A 24,698-nucleotide genomic window follows, 5' to 3' on the forward strand; every position below is an offset into this window, starting at 1 on the left:
CAGACGTTTAAGGTTTCTTATCCCTTATTAAAAATCTAAAGTGGGTTTAACTTCATACAAATAATCTTATAGACTATATTAGTTTCCCTAACAAAATCTCTTGTTCAGACGCGCTAGTCGGTTTCGCTTATCAACCTTGAACAGTGCTGAATGGACAAACTTGTAAATAATTTGTGCTCTACTCGTAAATCAGGTGTAAAACTAGTTTACGTATGACCTCGAGTTTGACTTATTTTATTGTTTAAAAAATAGAGGCCACGAATATCCACAAAATAAAAAAATGTTTAAAAAACAAGTACCACGTGCATACCACGCAAAGGAGTTTGGTTTCTGTAGTACGATATTTTCACAATTAATATTGAAACTGAAAATTGTAGTAATACTTCTGGTTTTAGTAGAGGGTAGACTAAATATGTTATTGGGACGTATAATTAATTGCAGAAAACCGCTTGTTGTTATCTATTACAATTGAAACCGGAAGTGGTTAATTTCTACGACTTCCGGTTTTAATTGAAGATCAAAAGAGGAGACGAAAGGACACTTGAGATATTTGAGAGCTGCTCGATTGGAGGAAACCGCTTTCATCTATTTTTTTTACCGTTTTTTCTCTACGTAGATCAATATTAATTGAAACCAGAAATTATAGTTGATTTGACCGATTTTCGGTTTTAGCAGAGAGTTAATAATAGAGATTAAATATGTTCTTACAAAGTAGAAAACCAGATCTCACTACATATTGCCGTTTTCGATCTATGGTGATTTAAAATCAAACCCAAATGGTTTATTTAAACCACTTCTTGTTTGAGTCGGTGGTTTTAATATCAAATTCAATTCCTAACTCTTGACTATGTTTTGACCAAATTTTGGTGATGATCCACCAAGCAGTTCTTTAGTTTTTCTTTTTCTTTCTTTATTTCACACACATGAACAAACGGGTATGGTAAATACATAAAGGAGTAGGTCAACCAAATTCTAGTTATTCAAAAACCAAACAAGGAAAACTTCTTCACCAAACAAGGAAATTTTTTTCACCTCTGCATACAATTAATCCGTTATAACCACAGAAACATCGTACTGTCTGTTTTCTATGATAAATGATATAAAATGAAATGTAACTTATCCTTCCAGAAAACAAAAAGATAAGTAAATAAGAAACATTTAGACTTTTCTTGGTTGTATAGTTGTAAGTGGCAGAGGTGAAAGCTACTGCTTCGAGGAAGAATCCGTCCGTTTCAAACAGCAAAAGATGTAGGAAAGAAATCGGAAACATATGTTCGATACTGAGGTTTCAAAGATCATTATCTTTGTTCTACCAAGTATTTTGTTGACACGTCAGTCACATCAGCTTCCACCGAAAAGGCAAATTCAGATAGTTGCCGTCGTAAAATTGTAGAAACTCAGTAGGGAAGTGGGGGTGGGATGTGGGAAGGGAGACTGTTCAAGTTGTAAATGATTATAAAAATGGAGGTGATAAACACGAGTTTCGCTCCTCAAATTGCTTCAATACATTCCTCCCCAGCATGTGTTCTTCAAAGAATGTCCCCCGTAATAATTTAGGAAGTATGAAAGTGGTCTTTTGATCCTTTACTTGAAGTAGTGATTCCGTCATTACGGAAGTAATTATTAGAATTAATATAAGTCATTAAGTTTAAAATTGAGATAACGATCTCCTTTGTATTGCTCTTTGCCATTCGTATAGAAAATTGCAAGTTTCTAACGGCAGTATTTTATAAAATATTTATGAATTAAATTTTACATGTTACCTTCTGGAGACTCTGAAGCCTCTGATGACGGGTAGACATCCCCTTGATTGTACTATTTTCCACAAAATTGAAAGATTTTGAGGGGGTATGGACCCCCGGAACTAAATGCTACGTACCGTACTGAAAACAATGTTAGATCTAACGATGTAAAACAGAAATGCCTAAAAAAAACATTCAACAGTGCGCAACAAAAAATACTGCGTAATTTCATCCTTCCACTAAAATTTACTCGTAGAGACCCAAGGAAGAGAACCCTTTACAACGGCAAAGAAACCACCCTGCACACCACTCAACACAAACCAGTAGTAGGCCCCCCCGTATGGCGAACTGAGTCAGCAAAAATTTTTGTGACGTCATAGGTCAAAGGTCAATGACCTTGGCCCGGGGTCAATGACCTAGGGGTACCTAGGACCACCCCCTCTACATTTTGACAGGGGTACCATGGCCCACCCCCTAAATTTTGGCAAGGGTACATAGGACCACCCCCCTTAAATTTTGGAAATTGCCAAATCTAAAAATTTGATATGGTAGCCTAGGACCATAGTATGTACCTCTATCAGTATTGGGGGTCTATGTCGTTCCCTTTCATGGGTAAAAAATTGCCAAAAAGTCAAATTTCGGGGGTTTTTGACCTAATTTATCCCCTTGGATGAGGTGTTATTACCTTATATAGTTATATGGGCGTATACAGGGGTTCATTACCTTTCATAAGACATGGGTACATTAATGCACCCCTTGAAAAATTTGGGAGGGGTACCTTGGTCCACCCCTTAAATTTTGGAAATTGCCCAATTTCAACATTTGGTATTATAGTACAGGACCCTAATATCTATTATGATAAATTTGGGTGGTCCACCTCATTTCCTTCTAGGGGTACAAAATTGCCAAAAAATATAAACGTAAGCAATACGTTATACCACGTGTTTGGTTTTTGGCTCAATTTATCCCCTTTGATGAGGTGTTATTACCCTATATGGTTATATGGGCGTATACAGGGGTCCATTCCCTTTCATAAGATATGGGTATATTAATGCACCCCTTGAAAAATTTGGGAGGGGTACCTTGGCCCACCCCTTAAATTTTGGAAATTGCCAAATCTAAAAATTTGGTATGGTAGCCTAGGACCACAGTATGTACCTCTATCAGTATTGGGGGTCAATGTCGTTCCCTTTCATGGGTAAAAAATTGCCTAAAATTCACATTTCGGAGGTTTTTGACCTAATTTATCCCCTTGGATGAGGTGTTATTACCCTATATAGTTATATGGGCGTATACAGGGGTCCATTACCTTTCATAAGACATGGGTATATTAATGCACCCATTGAAAAATTTGGGAGGGGTACCTTGGCCCACCCCTTAAATTTTAGAAATTGCCCAATTTCAACATTTGGTATTATAGTATAGGACCCTAATATGTATTATGATAAATTTGGATGGTCCACCTCGTTCCCTTTTAGGGGTACCAAATTGCCAAAATATAAACGTAAGCAATACGTAGTACCACGTGTTTGGTTTTGACCTAATTTATCCCCTTGGATGAGTTCCTATTACCTTATATGTTTATATGAGCGTATACAGGAGTCTATTACCTTTCATAAGACATGGATATATTGGTGCACCCCGGGAGGGGTACCTTGGCCCACCCCTTCAATTTTAGAAATTGCCCAATTTAAACATTTGGTATAATAGTATAGAGAACTAGTATGTATTACTATAAATTTGGGTGGTCCACCTTGTTCCCTTTCATGGGTACACAATTGCCAAATTTTAGTACAACCACGTGTTTGGTCTTTTGACCTAATTTATCACCTTTGATGAGGTGTTATTATCCTATATCGTTATATGGGCGTATACAGGGGTTCATTACCTTTTATAAGATATGGGTATATTAATGCACCCCCAGGAGGGGTACCTTGGACCACCCTTTAATTTTGGAAATTGCCCAATTTAAACATTCGGTATAATAGTATAGGACCCTAATATATATTAATGTAATTTCGTTCCCTTTTAGGGGTACAAAATTGCCAAAATATAAATGTAAGCAATACGTTGTACCACGTGTTTCGTTTTTTACCTAATTTATTCCATTGGACGAGGTCCTATTACCTTATACGTTATATGGTCACGTATGGGGATTCATTTCCTATCATAAGACATAGGTACATTTGTGCACCCGGGAGGGGTACTTTGACCCACCCCTTTAATTTTGGAAATTGTCCCTTTTATATGTTTGGTATTATAGTATAGGACCCTAATATAAATTACTATAAATTTTGGTGGTCCACCTCGTTCCCTTTCATGGGTACACAATTGCCAAATTTTAGTACAACCACGTGTTTGGTTTTGGCTCAATTTATCCCCATTGGATGAGGTCCTATTACCTTATATGGTTATATGGTCATGTATATATTGGTCCATTTCCTATTATAAGACATGGGTACATTGATGCACCCTTTAAATTTTTGGAAGGGGTACCATGGCCAACCCCTTAAATTTTGGAAATTTTCCAATTTGAGCATTCGGTATCATAGTACATGCCTCAACATGTATCATGATAAATTTGGGTGGTCCACCTCGTTCCCTTTTAGGGGTACAAAATTGCCAAAATATAAACGTAAGCAATACGTTGTACCACGTGTTTGGTTTTTGGCCCAATTTCTCCCCTTTGATGAGGTTCTATTACCTTATATGGTTATATGGTCATGTATATGGGTTCATTTCCTATCATAAGACATGGGTACATTGACGCACCCTTTAAAAATTTGGGAGGGGTATCTTGACTCATCCACTCAGTTTTAGAAATTGTTTAATATAAGCATTTGGTATCTTCGTACAGGTCTTCAATATGTACCACTATAAATTTGGATAGTCCACATCGTTCCCTTTCATGGGTAAAGAACTACCAAAAATCAAATTTCGGAGGTTATTGACCCTTTGATAAGTATTTAGCACGTTATATGGTTTATTACCTTTATATGTTTATGTTCCCTTTTAAATTTGGGAATTATCAAATAACAAAATTTGGTAAACGTTTTCTAGGACCCATTGGTGTTCCTCTTATGACCAAATATTCAAAATTTAAAGGTTATTGACCGGCTTTATTATTGAATAAGTACAGGATTTATTACTTTTTCATAAGACACAGGTGTATTTGCGTACCAATCTTAAATTTTGGGAGGAGGTACATTTCTTATTGTCATATCAATAATTGGTAATTGGATAGTATCTCATTCATTGGGTAAATCATTATGATCACGTGATCAGTTATTAACCTATGATGGGATTAGGAGTCCAGGACATTGGTACATTGAAACTTTGTAGGATAATTTGAGAATGCGTCATTGGTTTTGATTATTCCCGCCAAATATAAACGTAAGCAAGACGTTGTACCACGTGATTGTCCTTGATGAGGTAGTGTACAGGGATTCATTTCCTTTGTTGTGGTACTTCTTAAGTTTGAGTACACACACACTTCTAGAAAACAGTTGGTTCTACTCAGGTAAACAATTGACGGACATTATTGACCTTATTGAACATATTAACTCTAAGACTTAGGTATATCAAGAGAAGTATTCTTTAAATTTGGGAATGGTGATAAACAGAATTTTAACATAAGGTGCGAAATTTGAAACAATACATTGAACTTTAGTCACAGCTCATAGTCTAAGATCATTGGTGGTGATTGATTTGAAATCTGATAGCTAACCTTATTGAATCTTATGACTCATAGACGAAAGGCAATACATGCTACAACAGTTTGAAATTTAATCATAAGGTGATGTAATCTGACACTAGCAAAGTTATTGTTAATGCAATTTGATTGGATGATCACTATCTTTCGTGCAATCTGATAGGTTGATGAGTTTTAAATCTTTTTCTGCATTCAGTTTTGTTTTAACATTTAAAAAGTTTTTGAATTTTTTTTGTTTGAAACTTTGGTTTGACATTTTTTCGTTTCCAAATTTTTTTGTTTAAAATTTTTTGTTTGAAAATTTTCAAAATTTTGTTTGGGATTTTTTCGTTTGAAATTTTTGTTTGAAAATTTTTTCGTTTGAAATTTTTTGTTTGAAAATTTTCGTTTCAAAATTTTGTTTAAAATTTTTTGTTTGAAATTTTTCGTTTCCAAATTTTTTTGTTTGAAATTTTTTTTTCAAAATTTTGTTTGAAATTTTTTTCGCTTCAAAATTTTGTTTGATTTTTTTTCGTTTGAAATTTTTTGAATTTTTTTTTGTTTCAAAATTTTGTTTCAAAAATTTTGTTTCAAAGTTTGGTTAGACATTTTTAAAAGTTTGTGCACCCATTAGTAAAGAACTGGAACTGTTTAGAACAAAAACCTTTGACAACATTGTGGTGCAATAGTACACGTCAGAACATGATAATGCAACGTCATCAGTTTGCATTATCGTTCGCGTTAGTATTCATGATAACGTCATCATGGTTACTTGTCTGCAGTTTCTAAACACACGTGATGTGATGAAATCATTTACCAAGATTACTGATTTACAACAAAGTGTACCTTATAGAATCTTAGCTAGCCAAATGATCCCTACAAAGTTTGGATTAAGAATCGTAGTGAAGCTTGAAAATGATAAGAATATAATTTTACCAGCAAGATATTTACCCATGGAAGCATCAAAACAAGAAGAACTGTTACGTTTCTTAAATACTGGATTTGTATCTTTATGTTACAAAGGATTCTTGGGTCGAAGTCATCAACTTGAATTTAGTACACAGCCAGATTCGTCAGCAATTGTGATGAAATCATGAATCAGCACATTCCTTTGACGTCAGCCGTAGTTGTATGAATTTGGTTGGTCGGCATGACGTCAGCAACTGTGATGAAATCATGAATTCAAACGTCAGCACATTCCTTACCAATGACGTCAGCAATAACTAGGAAACAGAATGGAACAAATTCATCAGCGTATTTCAGTGTGTGAAACATGCAGTGGAAGTGTGTAACAAAACTAGTATATTCCTGAAAAAGTACTATTTTGAAAAATGTGTTATGCATATTGTACAACATGTATCTAGATATTGTGATGGTTGTCAACATCGTTCGTGGGTGCATACCTGTATTGATAAACAGTTTATTTGTGATCAAATGGACATTGAGTTTCCACCAATTGATATTGCATTAGACCTTAAAAGACTTCAATTGGAATTAAAATTATATGCTAAAGACAAACTAGTGCAAGAAGTTCAAAATACATTGTATCGACAATATCCAGAACCACAATCTGGTATGGATGTATGTGGAGTGTAATAAAATGATCCATTTCAATGAATTGTGTTTTTTCATTTCAAGTACAACCCTATGTTCTGACGTGTACTATTGCACCACAATGTTGTCAAAGGTTTTTGTTCTAAACAGTTCCAGTTCTTTACTAATAAGTGCACAAACTTTTAAAAATGTCAAACCAAACTTTGAAACAAAATCTTTGAAACAAAATTTTGAAACGAAAAAAAAATTCAAACAAAAATTTCAAACGAAAAAAATTCAAACAAAATTTTGAAGCGAAAAAAATTTCAAACAAAATTTTGAAACAAAAAATTTCAAACAAAAAAAATTTGGAAACGAAAAATTTCAAACAAAAAATTTTAAACAAAATTTTGAAACGAAAATTTTCAAACAAAAAATTTCAAACGAAAAAATTTTCAAACAAAAATTTCAAACGAAAAAATCCCAAACAAAATTTTGAAAATTTTCAAACAAAAAATTTTAAACAAAAAAATTTGGAAACGAAAAAATGTCAAACCAAAGTTTCAAACAAAAAAAATTCAAAAACTTTTTAAATGTTAAAACAAAACTGAATGCAGAAAAAGATTTAAAACTCATCAACCTATCAGATTGCACGAAAGATAGTGATCATCCAATCAAATTGCATTAACAATAACTTTGCTAGTGTCAGATTACATCACCTTATGATTAAATTTCAAACTGTTGTAGCATGTATTGCCTTTCGTCTATGAGTCATAAGATTCAATAAGGTTAGCTATCAGATTTCAAATCAATCACCACCAATGATCTTAGACTATGAGCTGTGACTAAAGTTCAATGTATTGTTTCAAATTTCGCACCTTATGTTAAAATTCTGTTTATCACCATTCCCAAATTTAAAGAATACTTCTCTTGATATACCTAAGTCTTAGAGTTAATATGTTCAATAAGGTCAATAATGTCCGTCAATTGTTTACCTGAGTAGAACCAACTGTTTTCTAGAAGTGTGTGTGTACTCAAACTTAAGAAGTACCACAACAAAGGAAATGAATCCCTGTACACTACCTCATCAAGGACAATCACGTGGTACAACGTCTTGCTTACGTTTATATTTGGCGGGAATAATCAAAACCAATGACGCATTCTCAAATTATCCTACAAAGTTTCAATGTACCAATGTCCTGGACTCCTAATCCCATCATAGGTTAATAACTGATCACGTGATCATAATGATTTACCCAATGAATGAGATACTATCCAATTACCAATTATTGATATGACAATAAGAAATGTACCTCCTCCCAAAATTTAAGATTGGTACGCAAATACACCTGTGTCTTATGAAAAAGTAATAAATCCTGTACTTATTCAATAATAAAGCCGGTCAATAACCTTTAAATTTTGAATATTTGGTCATAAGAGGAACACCAATGGGTCCTAGAAAACGTTTACCAAATTTTGTTATTTGATAATTCCCAAATTTAAAAGGGAACATAAACATATAAAGGTAATAAACCATATAACGTGCTAAATACTTATCAAAGGGTCAATAACCTCCGAAATTTGATTTTTGGTAGTTCTTTACCCATGAAAGGGAACGATGTGGACCATCCAAATTTATAGTGGTACATATTGAAGACCTGTACGAAGATACCAAATGCTTATATTAAACAATTTCTAAAACTGAGTGGATGAGTCAAGATACCCCTCCCAAATTTTTAAAGGGTGCGTCAATGTACCCATGTCTTATGATAGGAAATGAACCCATATACATGACCATATAACCATATAAGGTAATAGAACCTCATCAAAGGGGAGAAATTGGGCCAAAAACCAAACACGTGGTACAACGTATTGCTTACGTTTATATTTTGGCAATTTTGTACCCCTAAAAGGGAACGAGGTGGACCACCCAAATTTATCATGATACATGTTGAGGCATGTACTATGATACCGAATGCTCAAATTGGAAAATTTCCAAAATTTAAGGGGTTGGCCATGGTACCCCTTCCAAAAATTTAAAGGGTGAATCAATGTACCCATGTCTGATAATAGGAAATGGACCAATATATACATGACCATATAACCATATAAGGTAATAGGACCTCATCCAATGGGGATAAATTGAGCCAAAACCAAACACGTGGTTGTACTAAAATTTGGCAATTGTGTACCCATGAAAGGGAACGAGGTGGACCACCAAAATTTATAGTAATTTATATTAGGGTCCTATACTATAATACCAAACATATAAAAGGGACAATTTCCAAAATTAAAGGGGTGGGTCAAAGTACCCCTCCCGGGTGCACAAATGTACCTATGTCTTATGATAGGAAATGAATCCCCATACGTGACCATATAACGTATAAGGTAATAGGACCTCGTCCAATGGAATAAATTAGGTAAAAAACGAAACACGTGGTACAACGTATTGCTTACATTTATATTTTGGCAATTTTGTACCCCTAAAAGGGAACGAAATTACATTAATATATATATTAGGGTCCTATACTATTATACCGAATGTTTAAATTGGACAATTTCCAAAATTAAAGGGTGGTCCAAGGTACCCCTCCTGGGGGTGCATTAATATACCCATATCTTATAAAAGGTAATGAACCCCTGTATACGCCCATATAACGATATAGGATAATAACACCTCATCAAAGGTGATAAATTAGGTCAAAAGACCAAACACGTGGTTGTACTAAAATTTGGCAATTGTGTACCCATGAAAGGGAACAAGGTGGACCACCCAAATTTATAGTAATACATACTAGGGCTCTATACTATTATACCAAATGTTTAAATTGGGCAATTTCTAAAATTGAAGGGGTGGGCCAAGGTACCCCTCCCGGGGTGCACCAATATATCCATGTCTTATGAAAGGTAATAGACTCCTGTATACGCTCATATAAACATATAAGGTAATAGGAACTCATCCAAGGGGATAAATTAGGTCAAAACCAAACACGTGGTACTACGTATTGCTTACGTTTATATTTTGGCAATTTGGTACCCCTAAAAGGGAACGAGGTGGACCATCCAAATTTATCATAATACATATTAGGGTCCTATACTATAATACCAAATGTTTAAATTGGGCAATTTCTAAAATTTAAGGGGTGGGCCAAGGTACCCCTCCCAAATTTTTCAATGGGTGCATTAATATACCCATGTCTTATGAAAGGTAATGGACCCCTGTATACGCCCATATAACTATATAGGGTAATAACACCTCATCCAAGGGGATAAATTAGGTCAAAAACCTCCGAAATGTGAATTTTAGGCAATTTTTTACCCATGAAAGGGAACGACATTGACCCCCAATACTGATAGAGGTACATACTGTGGTCCTAGGCTACCATACCAAATTTTTAGATTTGGCAATTTCCAAAATTTAAGGGGTGGGCCAAGGTACCCCTCCCAAATTTTTCAAGGGGTGCATTAATATACCCATATCTTATGAAAGGGAATGGACCCCTGTATACGCCCATATAACCATATAGGGTAATAACACCTCATCAAAGGGGATAAATTGAGCCAAAAACCAAACACGTGGTATAACGTATTGCTTACGTTTATATTTTTTGGCAATTTTGTACCCCTAGAAGGAAATGAGGTGGACCACCCAAATTTATCATAATAGATATTAGGGTCCTGTACTATAATACCAAATGTTGAAATTGGGCAATTTCCAAAATTTAAGGGGTGGACCAAGGTACCCCTCCCAAATTTTTCAAGGGGTGCATTAATGTACCCATGTCTTATGAAAGGTAATGAACCCCTGTATACGCCAATATAACTATATAAGGTAATAACACCTCATCCAAGGGGTTAAATTAGGTCAAAAACCCCCGAAATTTGACTTTTTGGCAATTTTTTACCCATGAAAGGGAACGACATAGACCCCCAATACTGATAGAGGTACATACTATGGTCCTAGGCTACCATATCAAATTTTTAGATTTGGCAATTTCCAAAATTTAAGGGGGGTGGTCCTATGTACCCTTGCCAAAATTTAGGGGGTGGGCCATGGTACCCCTGTCAAAATGTAGAGGGGGTGGTCCTAGGTACCCCTAGGTCATTGACCCCGGGCCAAGGTCATTGACCTTTGACCTATGACGTCACAAAAATTTTTGCTGACTCAGTTCGCCATACGGGGGGGCCTACTACTAAACCGCCTTACTCAGAGTCATTTTGACGTACGATTAACATCATACTAAAGGCTGCTTGATTACTGCAGCAAATATCATATATGTTAGTAGAACTCTCTAATATGGCACTAATTACGCCTCAGGACGACTCTGCATAAGGCCCAAAGTTCTTTTCAAAACCAATATACTATACAGATTTCAGGTGATCTAGTATATCTACAGGATTCAAAATATTTTAATTTTTCCTAAGCACTAAAATAAATAAATTACCTGAGTGCTGCGTGTTGCGGCCGCCACTGCTGCACGACGCCAAATTATTTGCTGTCCAATTGTGCAATATAAGGCGCTTCTGCTATCATCTGCTTGTCGAAACAAAATTTGAAGTGTAGAAATTGTCCTACAAAAGGTTTCAACTCAACAAAACTCGAGATATCCGCAGAAACGAAAGAGCAAATGACGTCATATTTTGTACAGACGGCCGTACACGGGGTATCAGGAGGCTATAGTTTTCAATTCCCATTCTCGTGATTGAAACTTTTGCACTTGTTCCATGCCACCGCTTTCGGCCCCGCTGAAATAAAGCGAAAAGTTCGAAGATATTAAGAGACCAAAAATTTGGCAGTGCTTGATGTAAAGTATCAAAATCAATGCAGAGTCGTTCTGACGTGTGATTAGTGCTATACTAAAGAGTTCGATTAACATATGTTTTTCGCAGTAGTCAGGCTTCTAGTATGACGCTAATCATATCTCAAAATGATTCTGCATAAGGCCCAATGCGTTTCACTTCCTTGTCTCCGAAGTCATCCAAGTATACAAAGTGAAACCGAATACTTGAAGACCGTGTGAAACACAGAACAGGAAATGGATCCAAAAAGAAAAGAAGTACTAAAGGGATAAGTATTAAAAGTAAATATGAAGAAACACACAGAAACAAGTATACCTAAATGCAACACTAACCTTTAGGACCTTTAGCACCCTGAACTTACGTATATGCTACTTTTGCATCTTCGCTAAATTTCGCTATCAAGCAAATCCATGGGCGGAGTTATGGGGGGCATGGGGGCATTGCTATCCCCCAAATTTTTGACAAAAAATAAAAATGCTACTTATAAGAACCTTCAATTCTCATTTGTGTTTACCGTGCCCCCCAACAAACAAAAGGTCTGCCCCCCAGCAGACAATTTCTAACTCTGCCCATGAGCAAATCCCTTCATGCTCCTAGAGCCTTATTCCATATTAATCTCCCTAAAAATTGCAGAGCGTAACTCAATGCAAAGCATGAGCACACCATTTCTAAGTGTTTTTCCTATTTTTGCAAACTGAAATTAGATTTTGCGTTACATTGACGCAAACTGTTGCGTAATGGAACTCCTAGTGGAAATAGTTAACGATTATTTGAAAGGCAGTTTGGGAAAGTAATCATTAAGGGCGGTATTCAGAGAGAATTCGTTAATCGACGGTTAGTCTGAGACTAGTTAGTAAGCATACTAACTCTTTACTAAGGAAAGTGCACGTTATGGTATTCAGAGTTTACTTTGAGTACAACTAAAATTTTAATTTGGATATGATTAAGTAATATAAACCCAATACATCGGGTGAGAACAAAAATGTGGCAACTACGGAAAAGTAGATGAGCGCATGCGTAGTCTGTAAAAATGAAAATATATGAATTACAAAATCCGAAATGTTGTGTCGCACGCTAAAGATTAGCCTCTGTTCTAGATTAGTTTGTCACATGTGATTAACTTCGTCAAATACTATGTCCTAATCAGAGACTCTGAATACAATTTTGATAACCATCCTTTAGTCAACCTCGTAGTATGACGTTAATCAGTCTTCAAAACGACTCTGCATAAGGCCCTAAACGTTGTATTTATGGCAGTTGCATATAGTTAATCTGCACTGAAAAGCAGTGCTCAAAATGGGGAAAAAAGCAGAAGCGGTATATTTTATTATGATTTTGACTCGTCATACCGCCTATCTAAATGTTGAAATACAGTAAGGGTATGTTGCCTAAAAGAATGCATTGAGGATTGTGTTTCAGTTTGCTATAGTCGGCTATATCGTGTAAAATTGATTGTTGTATTTTTTCCCCCTTGCTTTGCGATCCGCAACTGTTGCAAAGACGGTTAATTAATGAGCCCATAGGGGCCTTATTCCATAACTATTTCTCTCAACGCCACACTAAGTTTGCATTTTTTTTTAGATATTTTAGGCCTTATGCACAGTCGTTTTAACATATCATTGCATCACGATCTAAAAAAAAAGAAAAAAATATTAAAAACTGTTAGAGAATGAAGCATATTGATGCAAATTTCTCGTCTTTCAGGCTCTTTCCGTGATGATTTGCGTCTACACTACGCAAAGTAAAGTAATTCCTCCTAATTCAGAGTCGTTTTGACACATGTTTAGAGTCATACTAAGAGCCTGACATTGCAGAAACAATGTTAGTCGAACTCTTTAGTATAGCACTAATCACGATTCAGAACGACTCTGCATAAGGCCCATATAGTTTAAGATAATCAGCATCCTTATTATAATGGCCTTTTTCCCTGTTGCGTTGCTGTACACAGAATTTTAGGAAGAATGGTACTGAGTAATCCCCTTGTAATTTCCTATGTTCTGAATTTTCTTCATATAACAATCCCCAATAGCTTTTTAGTTGTGACAAGTGATCTGCCAATAATTTCAAAACACTTGTAATAATCATGATTATCAATCATCGGTAGTTGTGAACGGACATTTTGCATTCTATTGCAGTCTACAAATTTTGCGAAGGTATATAGTATTTGTCCCAATGGTCCTATCCCTTCTCTACCTTTACCAAATTTGAATTTTACATTGTAACGTAATAATGCAGTAAGCAATTAAAACGACAATATCAATTATCTGCAACTGAAATTATAAGTTTTCGTATTGTTAACATAAACTGCTACGGAATTAAGCCCAAGAGTTGCTTATCAGCCTTCGAAAACTATGTGGATCGAAACTTAACGCAAATGATGGACGAAAGTCGTTGCAAATTATTGCAGCATAAAACGCAAATGTTGAATTATGTTGAGGTAAATCATTGAGAATAAATGTTCTCAGTACCTAATGTACTATATTTAGCATATTCTGCTTTTTGCCTTGTTCTACGATTTTTTATATGAAAAATTTCCAAGCCTGTACAAGAGAGTAGTCTGCAAAATTTTTCATACCCGTGTGACAGAAGCCGGATACGTCACGTCCGTTACATGCAGCCATTATTTTTGCTGGACTGGAGGGTACACCAAATATTTCTTCTTTCTAGAACGGAAAAATTGTGATAATTGTGTTCAATATGGCAGGGCTGCCAAGAAGAATAATTAAGGTAGGCAATTTGAACAATCCCTCGATATGTGAAATTCCGACACGCAATAAAACCAATAAAATTTGACAGTAGGGGGTGATTATGTTAGATTGTGTTAAGTTACGTATTTTGTCGAGCTCAACAATGTACGTGTGTACATGGACAGTTTTGTATACATGCAATCTATGTAAATGTGAATAATACGTCTTTTGACAGTGTATACTATACATGAAATATGTTAATTTGTGTTTGTCTATTATAAAAAACGACGCGATACATGTTGGAATATTGGTTGTGTATTAGTATGCTGCGACAGGTAGGTTAAAAACTTTGAATGTTTCAGTTCAGTGGCATAACGAATCTTTTTAGAGGAATACGAGAACTATTTCTGATGGTGGGATCAGTGTTACGTACTTGTCATAGCGAGAAACCCAGAATCCCGAGTGATGGGATTATGAAATAACTTTGACACTTGTCCTCTTTTTAGTTTAATAGTACATAATCATTGTAATAAATAGTACATTGTCATTGTAGGTTCAAGTTAAAACTGTCTAAGAAAGTATATATTCTCTTATTGTTGTGATGGTTTTCAGTATCTAGTATAGTTCGCACTATTGAATGACAATGCTATTTAGATCATGAATCGTGAAAACAATAGTTTGAAAGTAGAGAAAGTGCAAGGTCAGTTTGTTCTTTTGTTGAAATTGCGATTCAGCTATTTTAATTTGTGTACTAGACGCAAGGTAAAGATGTTCCGAATACTATCACCCAATAATTTTCGCAAAAACCTATATGCTGAAGCATGTCTAATCTTATCTTAACGTCCGTCAGTGTAAGGGCATACCTTATTCTTGAACTTTGTGGGTCAGAAGAGTTAGATACAGTTTATTGATAGAATGTTACTTTAAAATGGAACATTGGGCAAAGTCTTAAATCGTGTTGGTCATTAACGTTTTTTCCCCTTCATAGTTTCAAAGGAATGTATGGACCTACTTACTTATGTTGTTCCTATGTGACAGAAGGTTACGAAATTAATGATTTAGTTAAATAATTTAAGAAATGATGCAAGGTCTCAAGAATATTTGCTTCCTCAGTATCTGCTATTGAACGAGTTTCACACATTTGTCAGTCGTGACTGCGACATGTCTGCAGTTGATCCTAATTTTCTTTACTGAAGATCCGAGATAAGTTTATAAATAGCTAAATTAAAGTATACATCCGCACATTCTTCAGTAACCAAATCAAATATATAGAAAAACATTTTTCCATGAGAGTTTCTCGTTAGATTTAAGGAAGAACCCCGAATATTTATTAAAGATCGTGTAACAGAAGAGGTCCAGCTATTTTTTCTTAAACAAATAAGAAAAGGAGAATAAACTTACAATTTCGGTAGTTTCTGTTCACCTTAGATTATATTAGTGTAGGGGTCTTGCATAATCTTCGTAAAATCAATAGAATTTCGCGTATTTCTATTAATATTTAGTTTAGGTTATGTTAGGTCTAAGTGCACTTTGTGCAGAACATTCATAGGAACCGATACGATAAATAATAATACGAGCACTTATACTCTGTTAATTTTAACAAAATGGTTCCAGACTTCCCTAATTTTAAGCTAACCTGATCCTACACTACTTATTCCTGCCTTGCGTCATGTTAACAATGTGACAAAATCAATTGTTCTGCACAAAATGCGGCTTAAGTTTAGAGTTGCCTCTCCAGTCCAGAGTTGCCTTTGGACTTTGCAACATACAAATAACAGTGCTTAAGGTATTAAAAATTGTTACATTTCACTTAACTTAAGTACTCCGTGGGCTTCACAAAAATTTAAAAGGTTTTCTTCATTATTTTTGCGCATCCGTTACACCTGTTCGCCATATTTTACAACTACCATACTGCTGAAACCTTCCGGGAATGCTTCCGCATCCGGCAAATAGTACTAACTTCCACATATCTTTTCTCGCATTAAACATCATCACATCAAACATCAAGTAAAAACTTCAAATTATAATTTCTTACCTCATTTCTCCTGTAGATTTTCCTGATTTTTATAAAAAGCGGAGGGGTAACTCTAAACTTAACCCCAAAATGCACTGTTGCCGGTCAAAGTACTTGCGTCTTCCATTTCTCTTTAAATTTTATATTTCTTACGTAATTGTGGACCGTTTCTGCTAAACATTTACCGTTATTTCCCAGGTAGACATTGAATGAGATTTTTCCACAATACTGTATTAAAACTTCCCAAAACTTTGGACAAAAATTTTTACCCAATTTAAGAGCTACGTACTACACGGGAGCTCAGTTATAGGTCAGGTGTCCATGAGAAATTCAGCTTCCTGGAGGGTATGGCAAAAATAAATTTAGAAGTAACAATGAAGAAACATTTTCAAATTAAGGCAAATTTTTGGAACTGGAGGGCCAGAATATTTTGCTTACATTTCGCGCTTTCTTGCTATGTTTTCTGTATTTTTTGATGGTTTAGGTAGGTTATGTTAGTTTAGGTTAGGTTAGGATATTTGGATGTGGGGGGGGGGGAGGGCACAATTTTTTGTTTAAAATTCGTACTTTCGTCCTATATTTGTGTTTTTGATGGTTTATGTTATGTTAGTACTTGTTAATTACACTTAAGTAACATCAACTCATTTCTCCTGTAAACATGGTGATTTTACCTGATTTTGGCCCCCAGTTCCAAAATTAATAATGCAGCACGCTCGGTTTTAGGTAGTTCGAAACAGTTGAAAAAATCTAATACAATATTATAGGCTAGGAATTTAATTTGAACCCGAAATGAAACAAAGTCTGCTTTTGTTTATTCGTTTAAAACCTTAAAAACATAACATAGCTAAGTATTGGTTAAATAGCCGTGGGAAACTTGATTAAAAATAGATTGAGTACTGGCACAATAACAGTTAAAATACCAACGTGAATTGGCAAATCTTCCCTTTTCAAATGAAAGAATACAGAACTTGACTTCACCATTTCACAGCGTGCCCACATCGCGACTTAAGTGACAGCTTTTCCTTTTTATTTCTCATACTTCTGTTTATGTTTTTCGTGAACAGTGTTCCAGCAAAGAGTCGAAAGCTTTGAAAGTGTGAAGATTTATCACTGATCAAAACTTAAAGTGAAATTACTTAAGTACTGGAGAGGTTTGAGGAATGCCTTCAGGTCTCATTCTAAACGAAGGGAAAATTCCTACCTACACTAGTCGCGGGAGAGAGCGGGCAACATCTTAGACGGGCAGCGTAGGTGAGGACCGACTCACTCCTGAGATAAGGAGTCACCCTTTCTACCAGATGCCAAAGGCCTCCTCGGAGGGCAGATGGCCGGGTAAAGTTGAGGGCACCTCGTTGGTTTTATGAGGGGAAAACTGTCCTAAAAAGCGGAGAAACCACAAGCTGGTCAGTGGCATGGAGATGTGGAAAGAAAATGGGAATACTACATTATTCTGCTCCTTCGTCCCTCGTGGGAAAAATAAATACAATGATGGTTGTCCCTGAGGTAAAATTGTGCCCCGTTCGGATCTCCGAATGGAAATTACTTCGAATAGAATAACCAAAGAAGAAAATAATAATAATCATAAGTTTCATTTCAGCATATAAACCTGAAACTTGCAAACTTTACGACTTGCGGGTAAACTTGAAAGTTTTAAAGTGGAACTGGATGAATGTAAAGTGAACATAACGGATTTGAGTGGAGTGCTATAATCAGGAAAAGGTGAGATAATATCTGGAATTTACACAATATTATGTGGTGGCGTTAAGGCTGAGAATGGTGTCGCAGCAGCTATGAGGAACGAAGTGGCAAAAAGTGAAACCAGTGGATATTGTGATAATACGTGTGCATATGGCAACAATCAACCATGACGACAATGAAGTAGAAGTAATGTATGAGGAGATTAGTGACATATTGTATCAGGAGGGGAGAGGTAAAGTTAGCACCATAGAAATGGAAGACTTCAACAGCGTAGTGGGGTAAGGAGCTGCGAATAAAGTGTGCAACCATGTGGTCTATGTAGAAAAAATGCACGGGGGCCAGATGCTTATCGACTTCTGTAGGCAAAGTGATATGGTGGTGACGTATACGTGGTTTAAGAAAGAAAAAAAAAGTTCTAGATGTAGAAAAGTCCAGGAGATTAGATACGCTGCCAAAATCGATTACATTCTGGTGAAGCAATGTTTCAGGAATAGTGCACGTGTCAGAAGCGGACGTTGATTCGGATCATAATCTCCTAGTGGTGCAAGTGCAAACCTGGTTATAGAGTCGATCAAGAACTATGGAAGGAGAAATGCAAAATGGAACTTAGAGCGGCTTAAAAGTATGGGCAGTGGTATGAAAGAAGAGATTGAATAAAAATTATGTGCAGTGAACGATGTAGCAAGCAATGTAGACAATAACTGAGGAAAAGGTAATTTCTAATATACACACTTCACAAAAACATGAGCAGGATGGAAAGAGCACCAAAAAAATCATAAGTAACTGCAGCGATGCTTTAGAAGATGAAGGAACGCAGAAGAGCGAAAACCATGGACATCAAAGAATACAGAAGCCTGAATAATAAATTGAGAGAGACTGACAAAGCCAAAGAGAAGTTCATGGAACATATATGTGAAGAAATAATGGAACTTCAGCGACGCGGCAGATATAATCTATCAGAAAGCACAAGAATTAGAAGGAAAAGCTAACAAAAGTGTACATACATTTGGAGTCTTTAAGATCAACAAGGTCACATAGTCACCACCAAATAATCCTTAGGATCTGGCATGAATACATAAAGTATCTTTAAGACTAGAAGATATCGCTATCAGAGCAGGGCAAGACGTGAGTTATGAATAAAATGGAGCCAGTATATTGAATAGTGAAGTAGTACAAGCCATCAAAGACATGCCAAGATCATCACTGGAGCCATATACCAGCGGATTTCTTCAAGTGATTAGGAGACAGTGCAGTGAAAGTACTGACTTCACTTATTAACAAGATCTACCTGAATGAAACATGGCCAAGTGTTTGGTTGCATTACCTAAGAAATGCAGTGATCACAGAGCCATTAGCCTGATTTCCCTCACTGGAAAGATTGTTGCGCGCATACTGAACAGGCGACTGGAAAGTAAATAGAAGAGATGTTGGAGAAAGATCAGTTTGGATTCCGGAAAGGAAGAGGCACCAGAGATGCTATTGGGTTGGTGAGAATTGTATCAGAACAAGTTCTTGACGGAAGAGAAGAGTTGTGTTTGTACTTCATCGATTGCCAAAAACCTTGCGACCGCTTCTGAGAATTGCTTAAAGAAATCTGGGTCACCTTGAGAGACTGATAACTCATTCGCAACCTGTACATAAGACAAGTGAAGTTGCATTTGAATCAAGGAGAAACCGATAGTGTGGAGATCGTAACAGGAGTCAGCCAAGATGTAGTATGTCACGGAAATTATTCAACATTTACAGTCAGTGCTTAGTGAAGGAAGCATTAATTGAAGTTGATTTCAGAATTATAGGACAAATCATTAGCAAGGTCAGATCTGCGGATGACACGGTTGTTATAGCTAGAAGCGAAGAAGAACTACAGGAGATGATTGACAAAGTAGTTGACAGTAGGAAACAATATGGAATGGAGATCAACGTCGAAAAATCGAGTCGTAAGAATATCCCGTGGAAATTCGTCCTTAAGTGTTCGGAGTAGAAGAAAGAGAATTTGAAAAAATAGATCACTTCAAATATCTGGGAAGTTTTTTTGACGAAAGACACTTAGTGTACGGTACCAAAAGAAATCAGGTCAAGAACTGTCGTAGCCAAAGAGACTTCAACAAGGAAAGATCACTCTTAACTAGTAGACTTAGACTAAGAAAGAAACTGGTCAAGTGCTATATATTGGGAGTATTGTATTGTATGGTTCGGATATTTTGACATTACAGAAGTTCGAGAAGAAATAGTTAGAGCGTTTCGAAATGTGGTGTTGGAGGAAAATGGAGAAGAGAAAATAATGTTTTTAACCAGCATCCTTCGTAAGAAGGACAATTGGATTCTTGCGAAGAAATTGTCTTTGTACCACAATAGAGGAAGAGATGGTAGCAAAGTGAGTAGGAAGGAGGACACAACTGCTCGATAATTTGGAAAATAGGAAAAAGTATTGGGAGTTAGAAGACGAAACTGAAGATCAAGGAACATTTCCAGGCCTTAAAAAAAGTCCCAGGACCTGCCAACTGGCAGAATACTTAATAATAAATAGAGCTTAGCAAACTAAATAAAATTAGATAATTAGAAAACTTTGTACAATAACTGAAAAGTTATCCAAATTATATAAATAAAAAAAAAAAAAAAAAAAAAAATCGATGATTGCAGAAAGGACATGAGTTCATTTTCTGTAACTTTCAAATATTAAAGAAAAGCTAAGTTCAGGACCGCAGACCTTTCTTGTGCTCAATTTATAGTTCAATGTTGCATTTAGAGCGTTGCTAACATCTTCGACACCTGCCTATTCTATACATGAATTTAGAGAAAAATATAACTTGGGGTCTTTTTTGTAACCTTCGATTCAATTTTATTTAGTCTAAAGTTGCATTATTTGACCGTTCAGTGAAAAGTAGTAGTGAAGTTTAATACAGTTATTCAGCTCTGAGAGGAACAAGAAACAATCTTGTAACTCATGATTCGGACTAATAGATTGCTGAAAGCGGTAGTAGCTAGTATAACATTTCCCTGCCGAAATCTGGATCAAAAGTTGTTGTTTCCCTAAATTGAGCCTTGAAGTTAAGTCACCCTGCGGATTAGTGAATTGTTTTAACCTTTGAAGGAACGAAATTGGCAAATGATTACTATTACATCAAAATCAAGAATGCATCTATATATATGTTAAAGATAAAATTTTCAGTGGGAAATCTCTTATCTTCGTTAGCGGTATATTTATTTAAATAAGCACACACAGTGATGTCTGAATCATATCTCATGCCTTCCACTGTATCTTTGACCGTGAAGTAAATCTTTGAAGGCGCTTTGGTTTGCATCCATCTTGAATTATTACTAAAGAAACTAAACTGATGTATTATTGATTACTACTGAATTAAAATCGGAACGCTGCAAGTTAGAAATCACGTCTCTGCACATTCAGATATAGTGGAAACAGTGAGATATGAGTGAAAGATCAGTGTGTGTGTTTATGTAATAAGTAACCTGGTGACAAAGGTGGGGTTCCGATTGAAAATTCCAGCGTTAAGGAACATTAAGACGCCTTCTTAATTTTAATTTTCTTTTTATCTCATTTAGTGGTTTGTGCCTTAATTAGAAGCAACGAAAGAATTGCTGGTCCAGTCACATTTTTCCTGGTTTACACACATGAAAGTGTTGTAAAGCGTGAATTTAAAAATCTAAAAAAAGATCAGGGAATTTGTGCTCGCCAAGTGTGTGGAAACCTTAATAGTATGACTATGTAATTGGGATACCATTCGCCATGAAACCCATAATCACTACTTCATGCTGGGCCCCCAAAAAACTGTCAGCATGACTTTTCCTGCAGATTGTTGGAGACGGGTCTTCATTGTTGTTGGTGGATAAGTATGTTTCCATTGTCTTGATTGGGCATTAGTCTTTAGGTCATAGTAATGGATCCACGTTTCTTCCTGGGTTATTAATTAGTCAAAAAGAGTAGTAGTTTTTGTGATACAGGATCAATTGTTCCTGCTAACAAGTGACTCGTTTCTGCTTTCGGAAAGGTTTCAGTACCCGAAGAACCCATTGAGCAGACACCTTATGCATACCCAAATACCCATGGATTATTTTTTCTACAAATTCCATACTTACCTTGACACCTTCAGGTACTTGGCGAATAGTTATACAGCGATCCTCCAAGATGTCGGTTTCCATTTCCCAATGGTATCTTTATCGATGGCGGACTGGAGTCGCCCTCTAATGGGAGCCGTTTCCACGGAAATCCGACCAAACGTGAAATAATGATGTACTTCACAACTTTATATGATGGGTCTTCGTTTCATAAGTCTTTCATATCCTCAAATGTTTCGTTTGATGTGCGACTTGTCAAATTCGCTAACTATACAGACATGAGGAATCTCTACAAATACAGGTGAAAAGATCGTGACTGAAGATCCATCTAAGTGTTGTCACATCAAACCTAACAATAAACAGTACATGGTAACACGCCCTATAAACTTACCTTATGAATGCTCCTCGTAAATCATCTCTTCGTTTCCATCTATCTTCCACGTGTTCTCTGCTGACTACGACTGAGTAAATACACATGCTTTCTGTGTACATGGTCCCAGATTCAAGCTAGAAGTTGGATTTCACCTTAAACTGTAGGCTGCTTCCCGTGTAAAACTTAATGTTGAAGAGATTCATTAAACTTAAATCTATTAGTCAAGTCATTCCATGTATTTCTGTACATTTCTATGAACTGTGAACTTTACGGTAAATGTTCGTTCAATATGAATGTAAGTTGATTGTTCCGGAGACTTTCTTCTTACCCATGGAAAACGTGGTATTTCCATTATCTAACTTCGCTAGACTTGGGGAAGAAATTTGATTTAAAATTATTGGCATGTTCAGCTCTAAAACAACATTGAATGTTATTCTACGGAATTCCCTTTAAGACCAACACAAAATTTTTGTTCCTTGTCATTATTGTTGTCCAGTGAAAATTGCTTAAACCGATACGTCATAAATTTTGGCAATGAATACTCTAAGTAGATGGATAGTATATTTTCCAAATCTACGTACATGTAATTTTGTTTTTATTGTTTGTTGTATATTATGTTTAGTTTTGATCGTTTGTGCGTAATTTTTCTACTACTTACCTCTTAAGGAATTGGATGTTTGGTGAGGAATTCATGTGGCAGAGTGGTTCGTAATCAACCCTTAATATATTGATTAAAATTCTGGGTTTCAATAGACAGTATGCCTCAGATGAAGTGGATTTTTCTCTCTCGAATTTAGTTAAAATATACGGAATGTTTTATAGTTTAAAAATTTCAAACCTTAGGAGTACTGTATTAAAATATGTCAGCAGTAAAATGTAGGCTATCTAAATCCTCACAACAACAGATGGCTTATGTATGTATGTTTAACTCAGACTAGTGAGCCAATTTTATTAAAATCTTGAGCAGTATATTCATTGGAATCATAGGATGTACACTGCTTATCGTCAATCTTAAATTACACGCCAATCATCAGTAGCGTGGAATTTTGGACAAGATGTAGCTTGAAAATTGAACAGCTAGTGTCTTCTTGGATTAATTCTGTTCATTACCTAATGATTTTCTTGAAAGTGGGTGAACTTATTATTATCAGGTAAGATAAATAGCTTTTCTTGCCATTTGGAAAACGCCATTTGTTTGCAGCTTGAAATAAGGACCGAAACTGCAGTGAGTACGAACTTGAGTTAATTTTTCAGTACCGGTAGTTCGAGTCTTGGGTTTGATTAAAACATTTCCATTAACCTTCTCTCTTTCCGGACGAAGAACTCCGGACGTGAAATCAGGCGTTATAATTATTCATATATTAACAGAGTTAGGATTTTTAGGGAAATATTCAGAGGGGAACAGTGCTAAAAATAAGACGAAGGAGGTGCTATTCTTCTTCAACAGCTTTCTGTTTTATTTAATTGAAAACAACTTAATAGATTCTGTGTACAATAGGTTGCACATATATATTATCACAAGATTAAAAAAAAAAAAAGTAGTTGTTGTACTTGACGATATTAAGCACTTCTTAGTAAAATATAAGCTAGTTTCTATTTGGAGATAACGGGTCTTTGTAGACGCTAAATCTTATTCTTATATCCATAGAGATCAATGAGGCGAACTTCGTATTAAGTGGGAATAGTAACTAATCTGGTAAATTCGGCAACGTTCAAATTCTTTTAGAGACTCATACCGTTTAACTTTTCTCCCTCGCGGTTTCATCAGTCTTGTTGTTCCAAGTTTATAATGGCAGCTATCTCATATTTGTGACAGTGGATAGAAAAGAGTTTTATTTGAGAATCTTGTGTTGTTGTTGGCTAAAGCAGTTGGTGGATGTGCCTTGAGAATTGCGCCTCCTTCGTTTGATCCAGAGAAAACAACAACAAAGTCATGCACTCAGTCCATGATCCCCAGCGAGTAATGATCGAAAAGTGTGGGTCAGACTTGTGTTTTTTTCTAGGCAACAATGTGATTCAGGCACTTAGAAATATTTTTCAAGGTGAACTAATTCACAATATCGTATTTGCTCCTAACGGACTCCTA

At 35.8% G+C, this 24,698-nt stretch overlaps 1 protein-coding gene across 1 annotated transcript in view; it reads left to right on the forward strand.

Moving 5' to 3' along the window:
* Nucleotides 1-14,334: 14,334 nt before the first annotated feature.
* LOC145688526 (ubiquitin-conjugating enzyme E2 N-like) overlaps nt 14,335-24,698 on the forward strand; it is a 46,508-nt gene continuing 36,144 nt past the window's right edge. The window contains exon 1 of the mRNA XM_081762894.1: nt 14,335-14,493. Coding sequence (XP_081619020.1) covers nt 14,464-14,493 — 30 coding nt within the window. The 5' untranslated portion in view covers nt 14,335-14,463. The remainder of the gene's footprint in view (nt 14,494-24,698) is intronic.

This window comes from Thermobia domestica, chromosome 6 (assembly GCF_964235325.1).
Source record: "Thermobia domestica chromosome 6, izTheDome1.hap1.1, whole genome shotgun sequence".
NCBI classification, from domain to species: Eukaryota; Metazoa; Arthropoda; class Insecta; order Zygentoma; family Lepismatidae; genus Thermobia; species Thermobia domestica.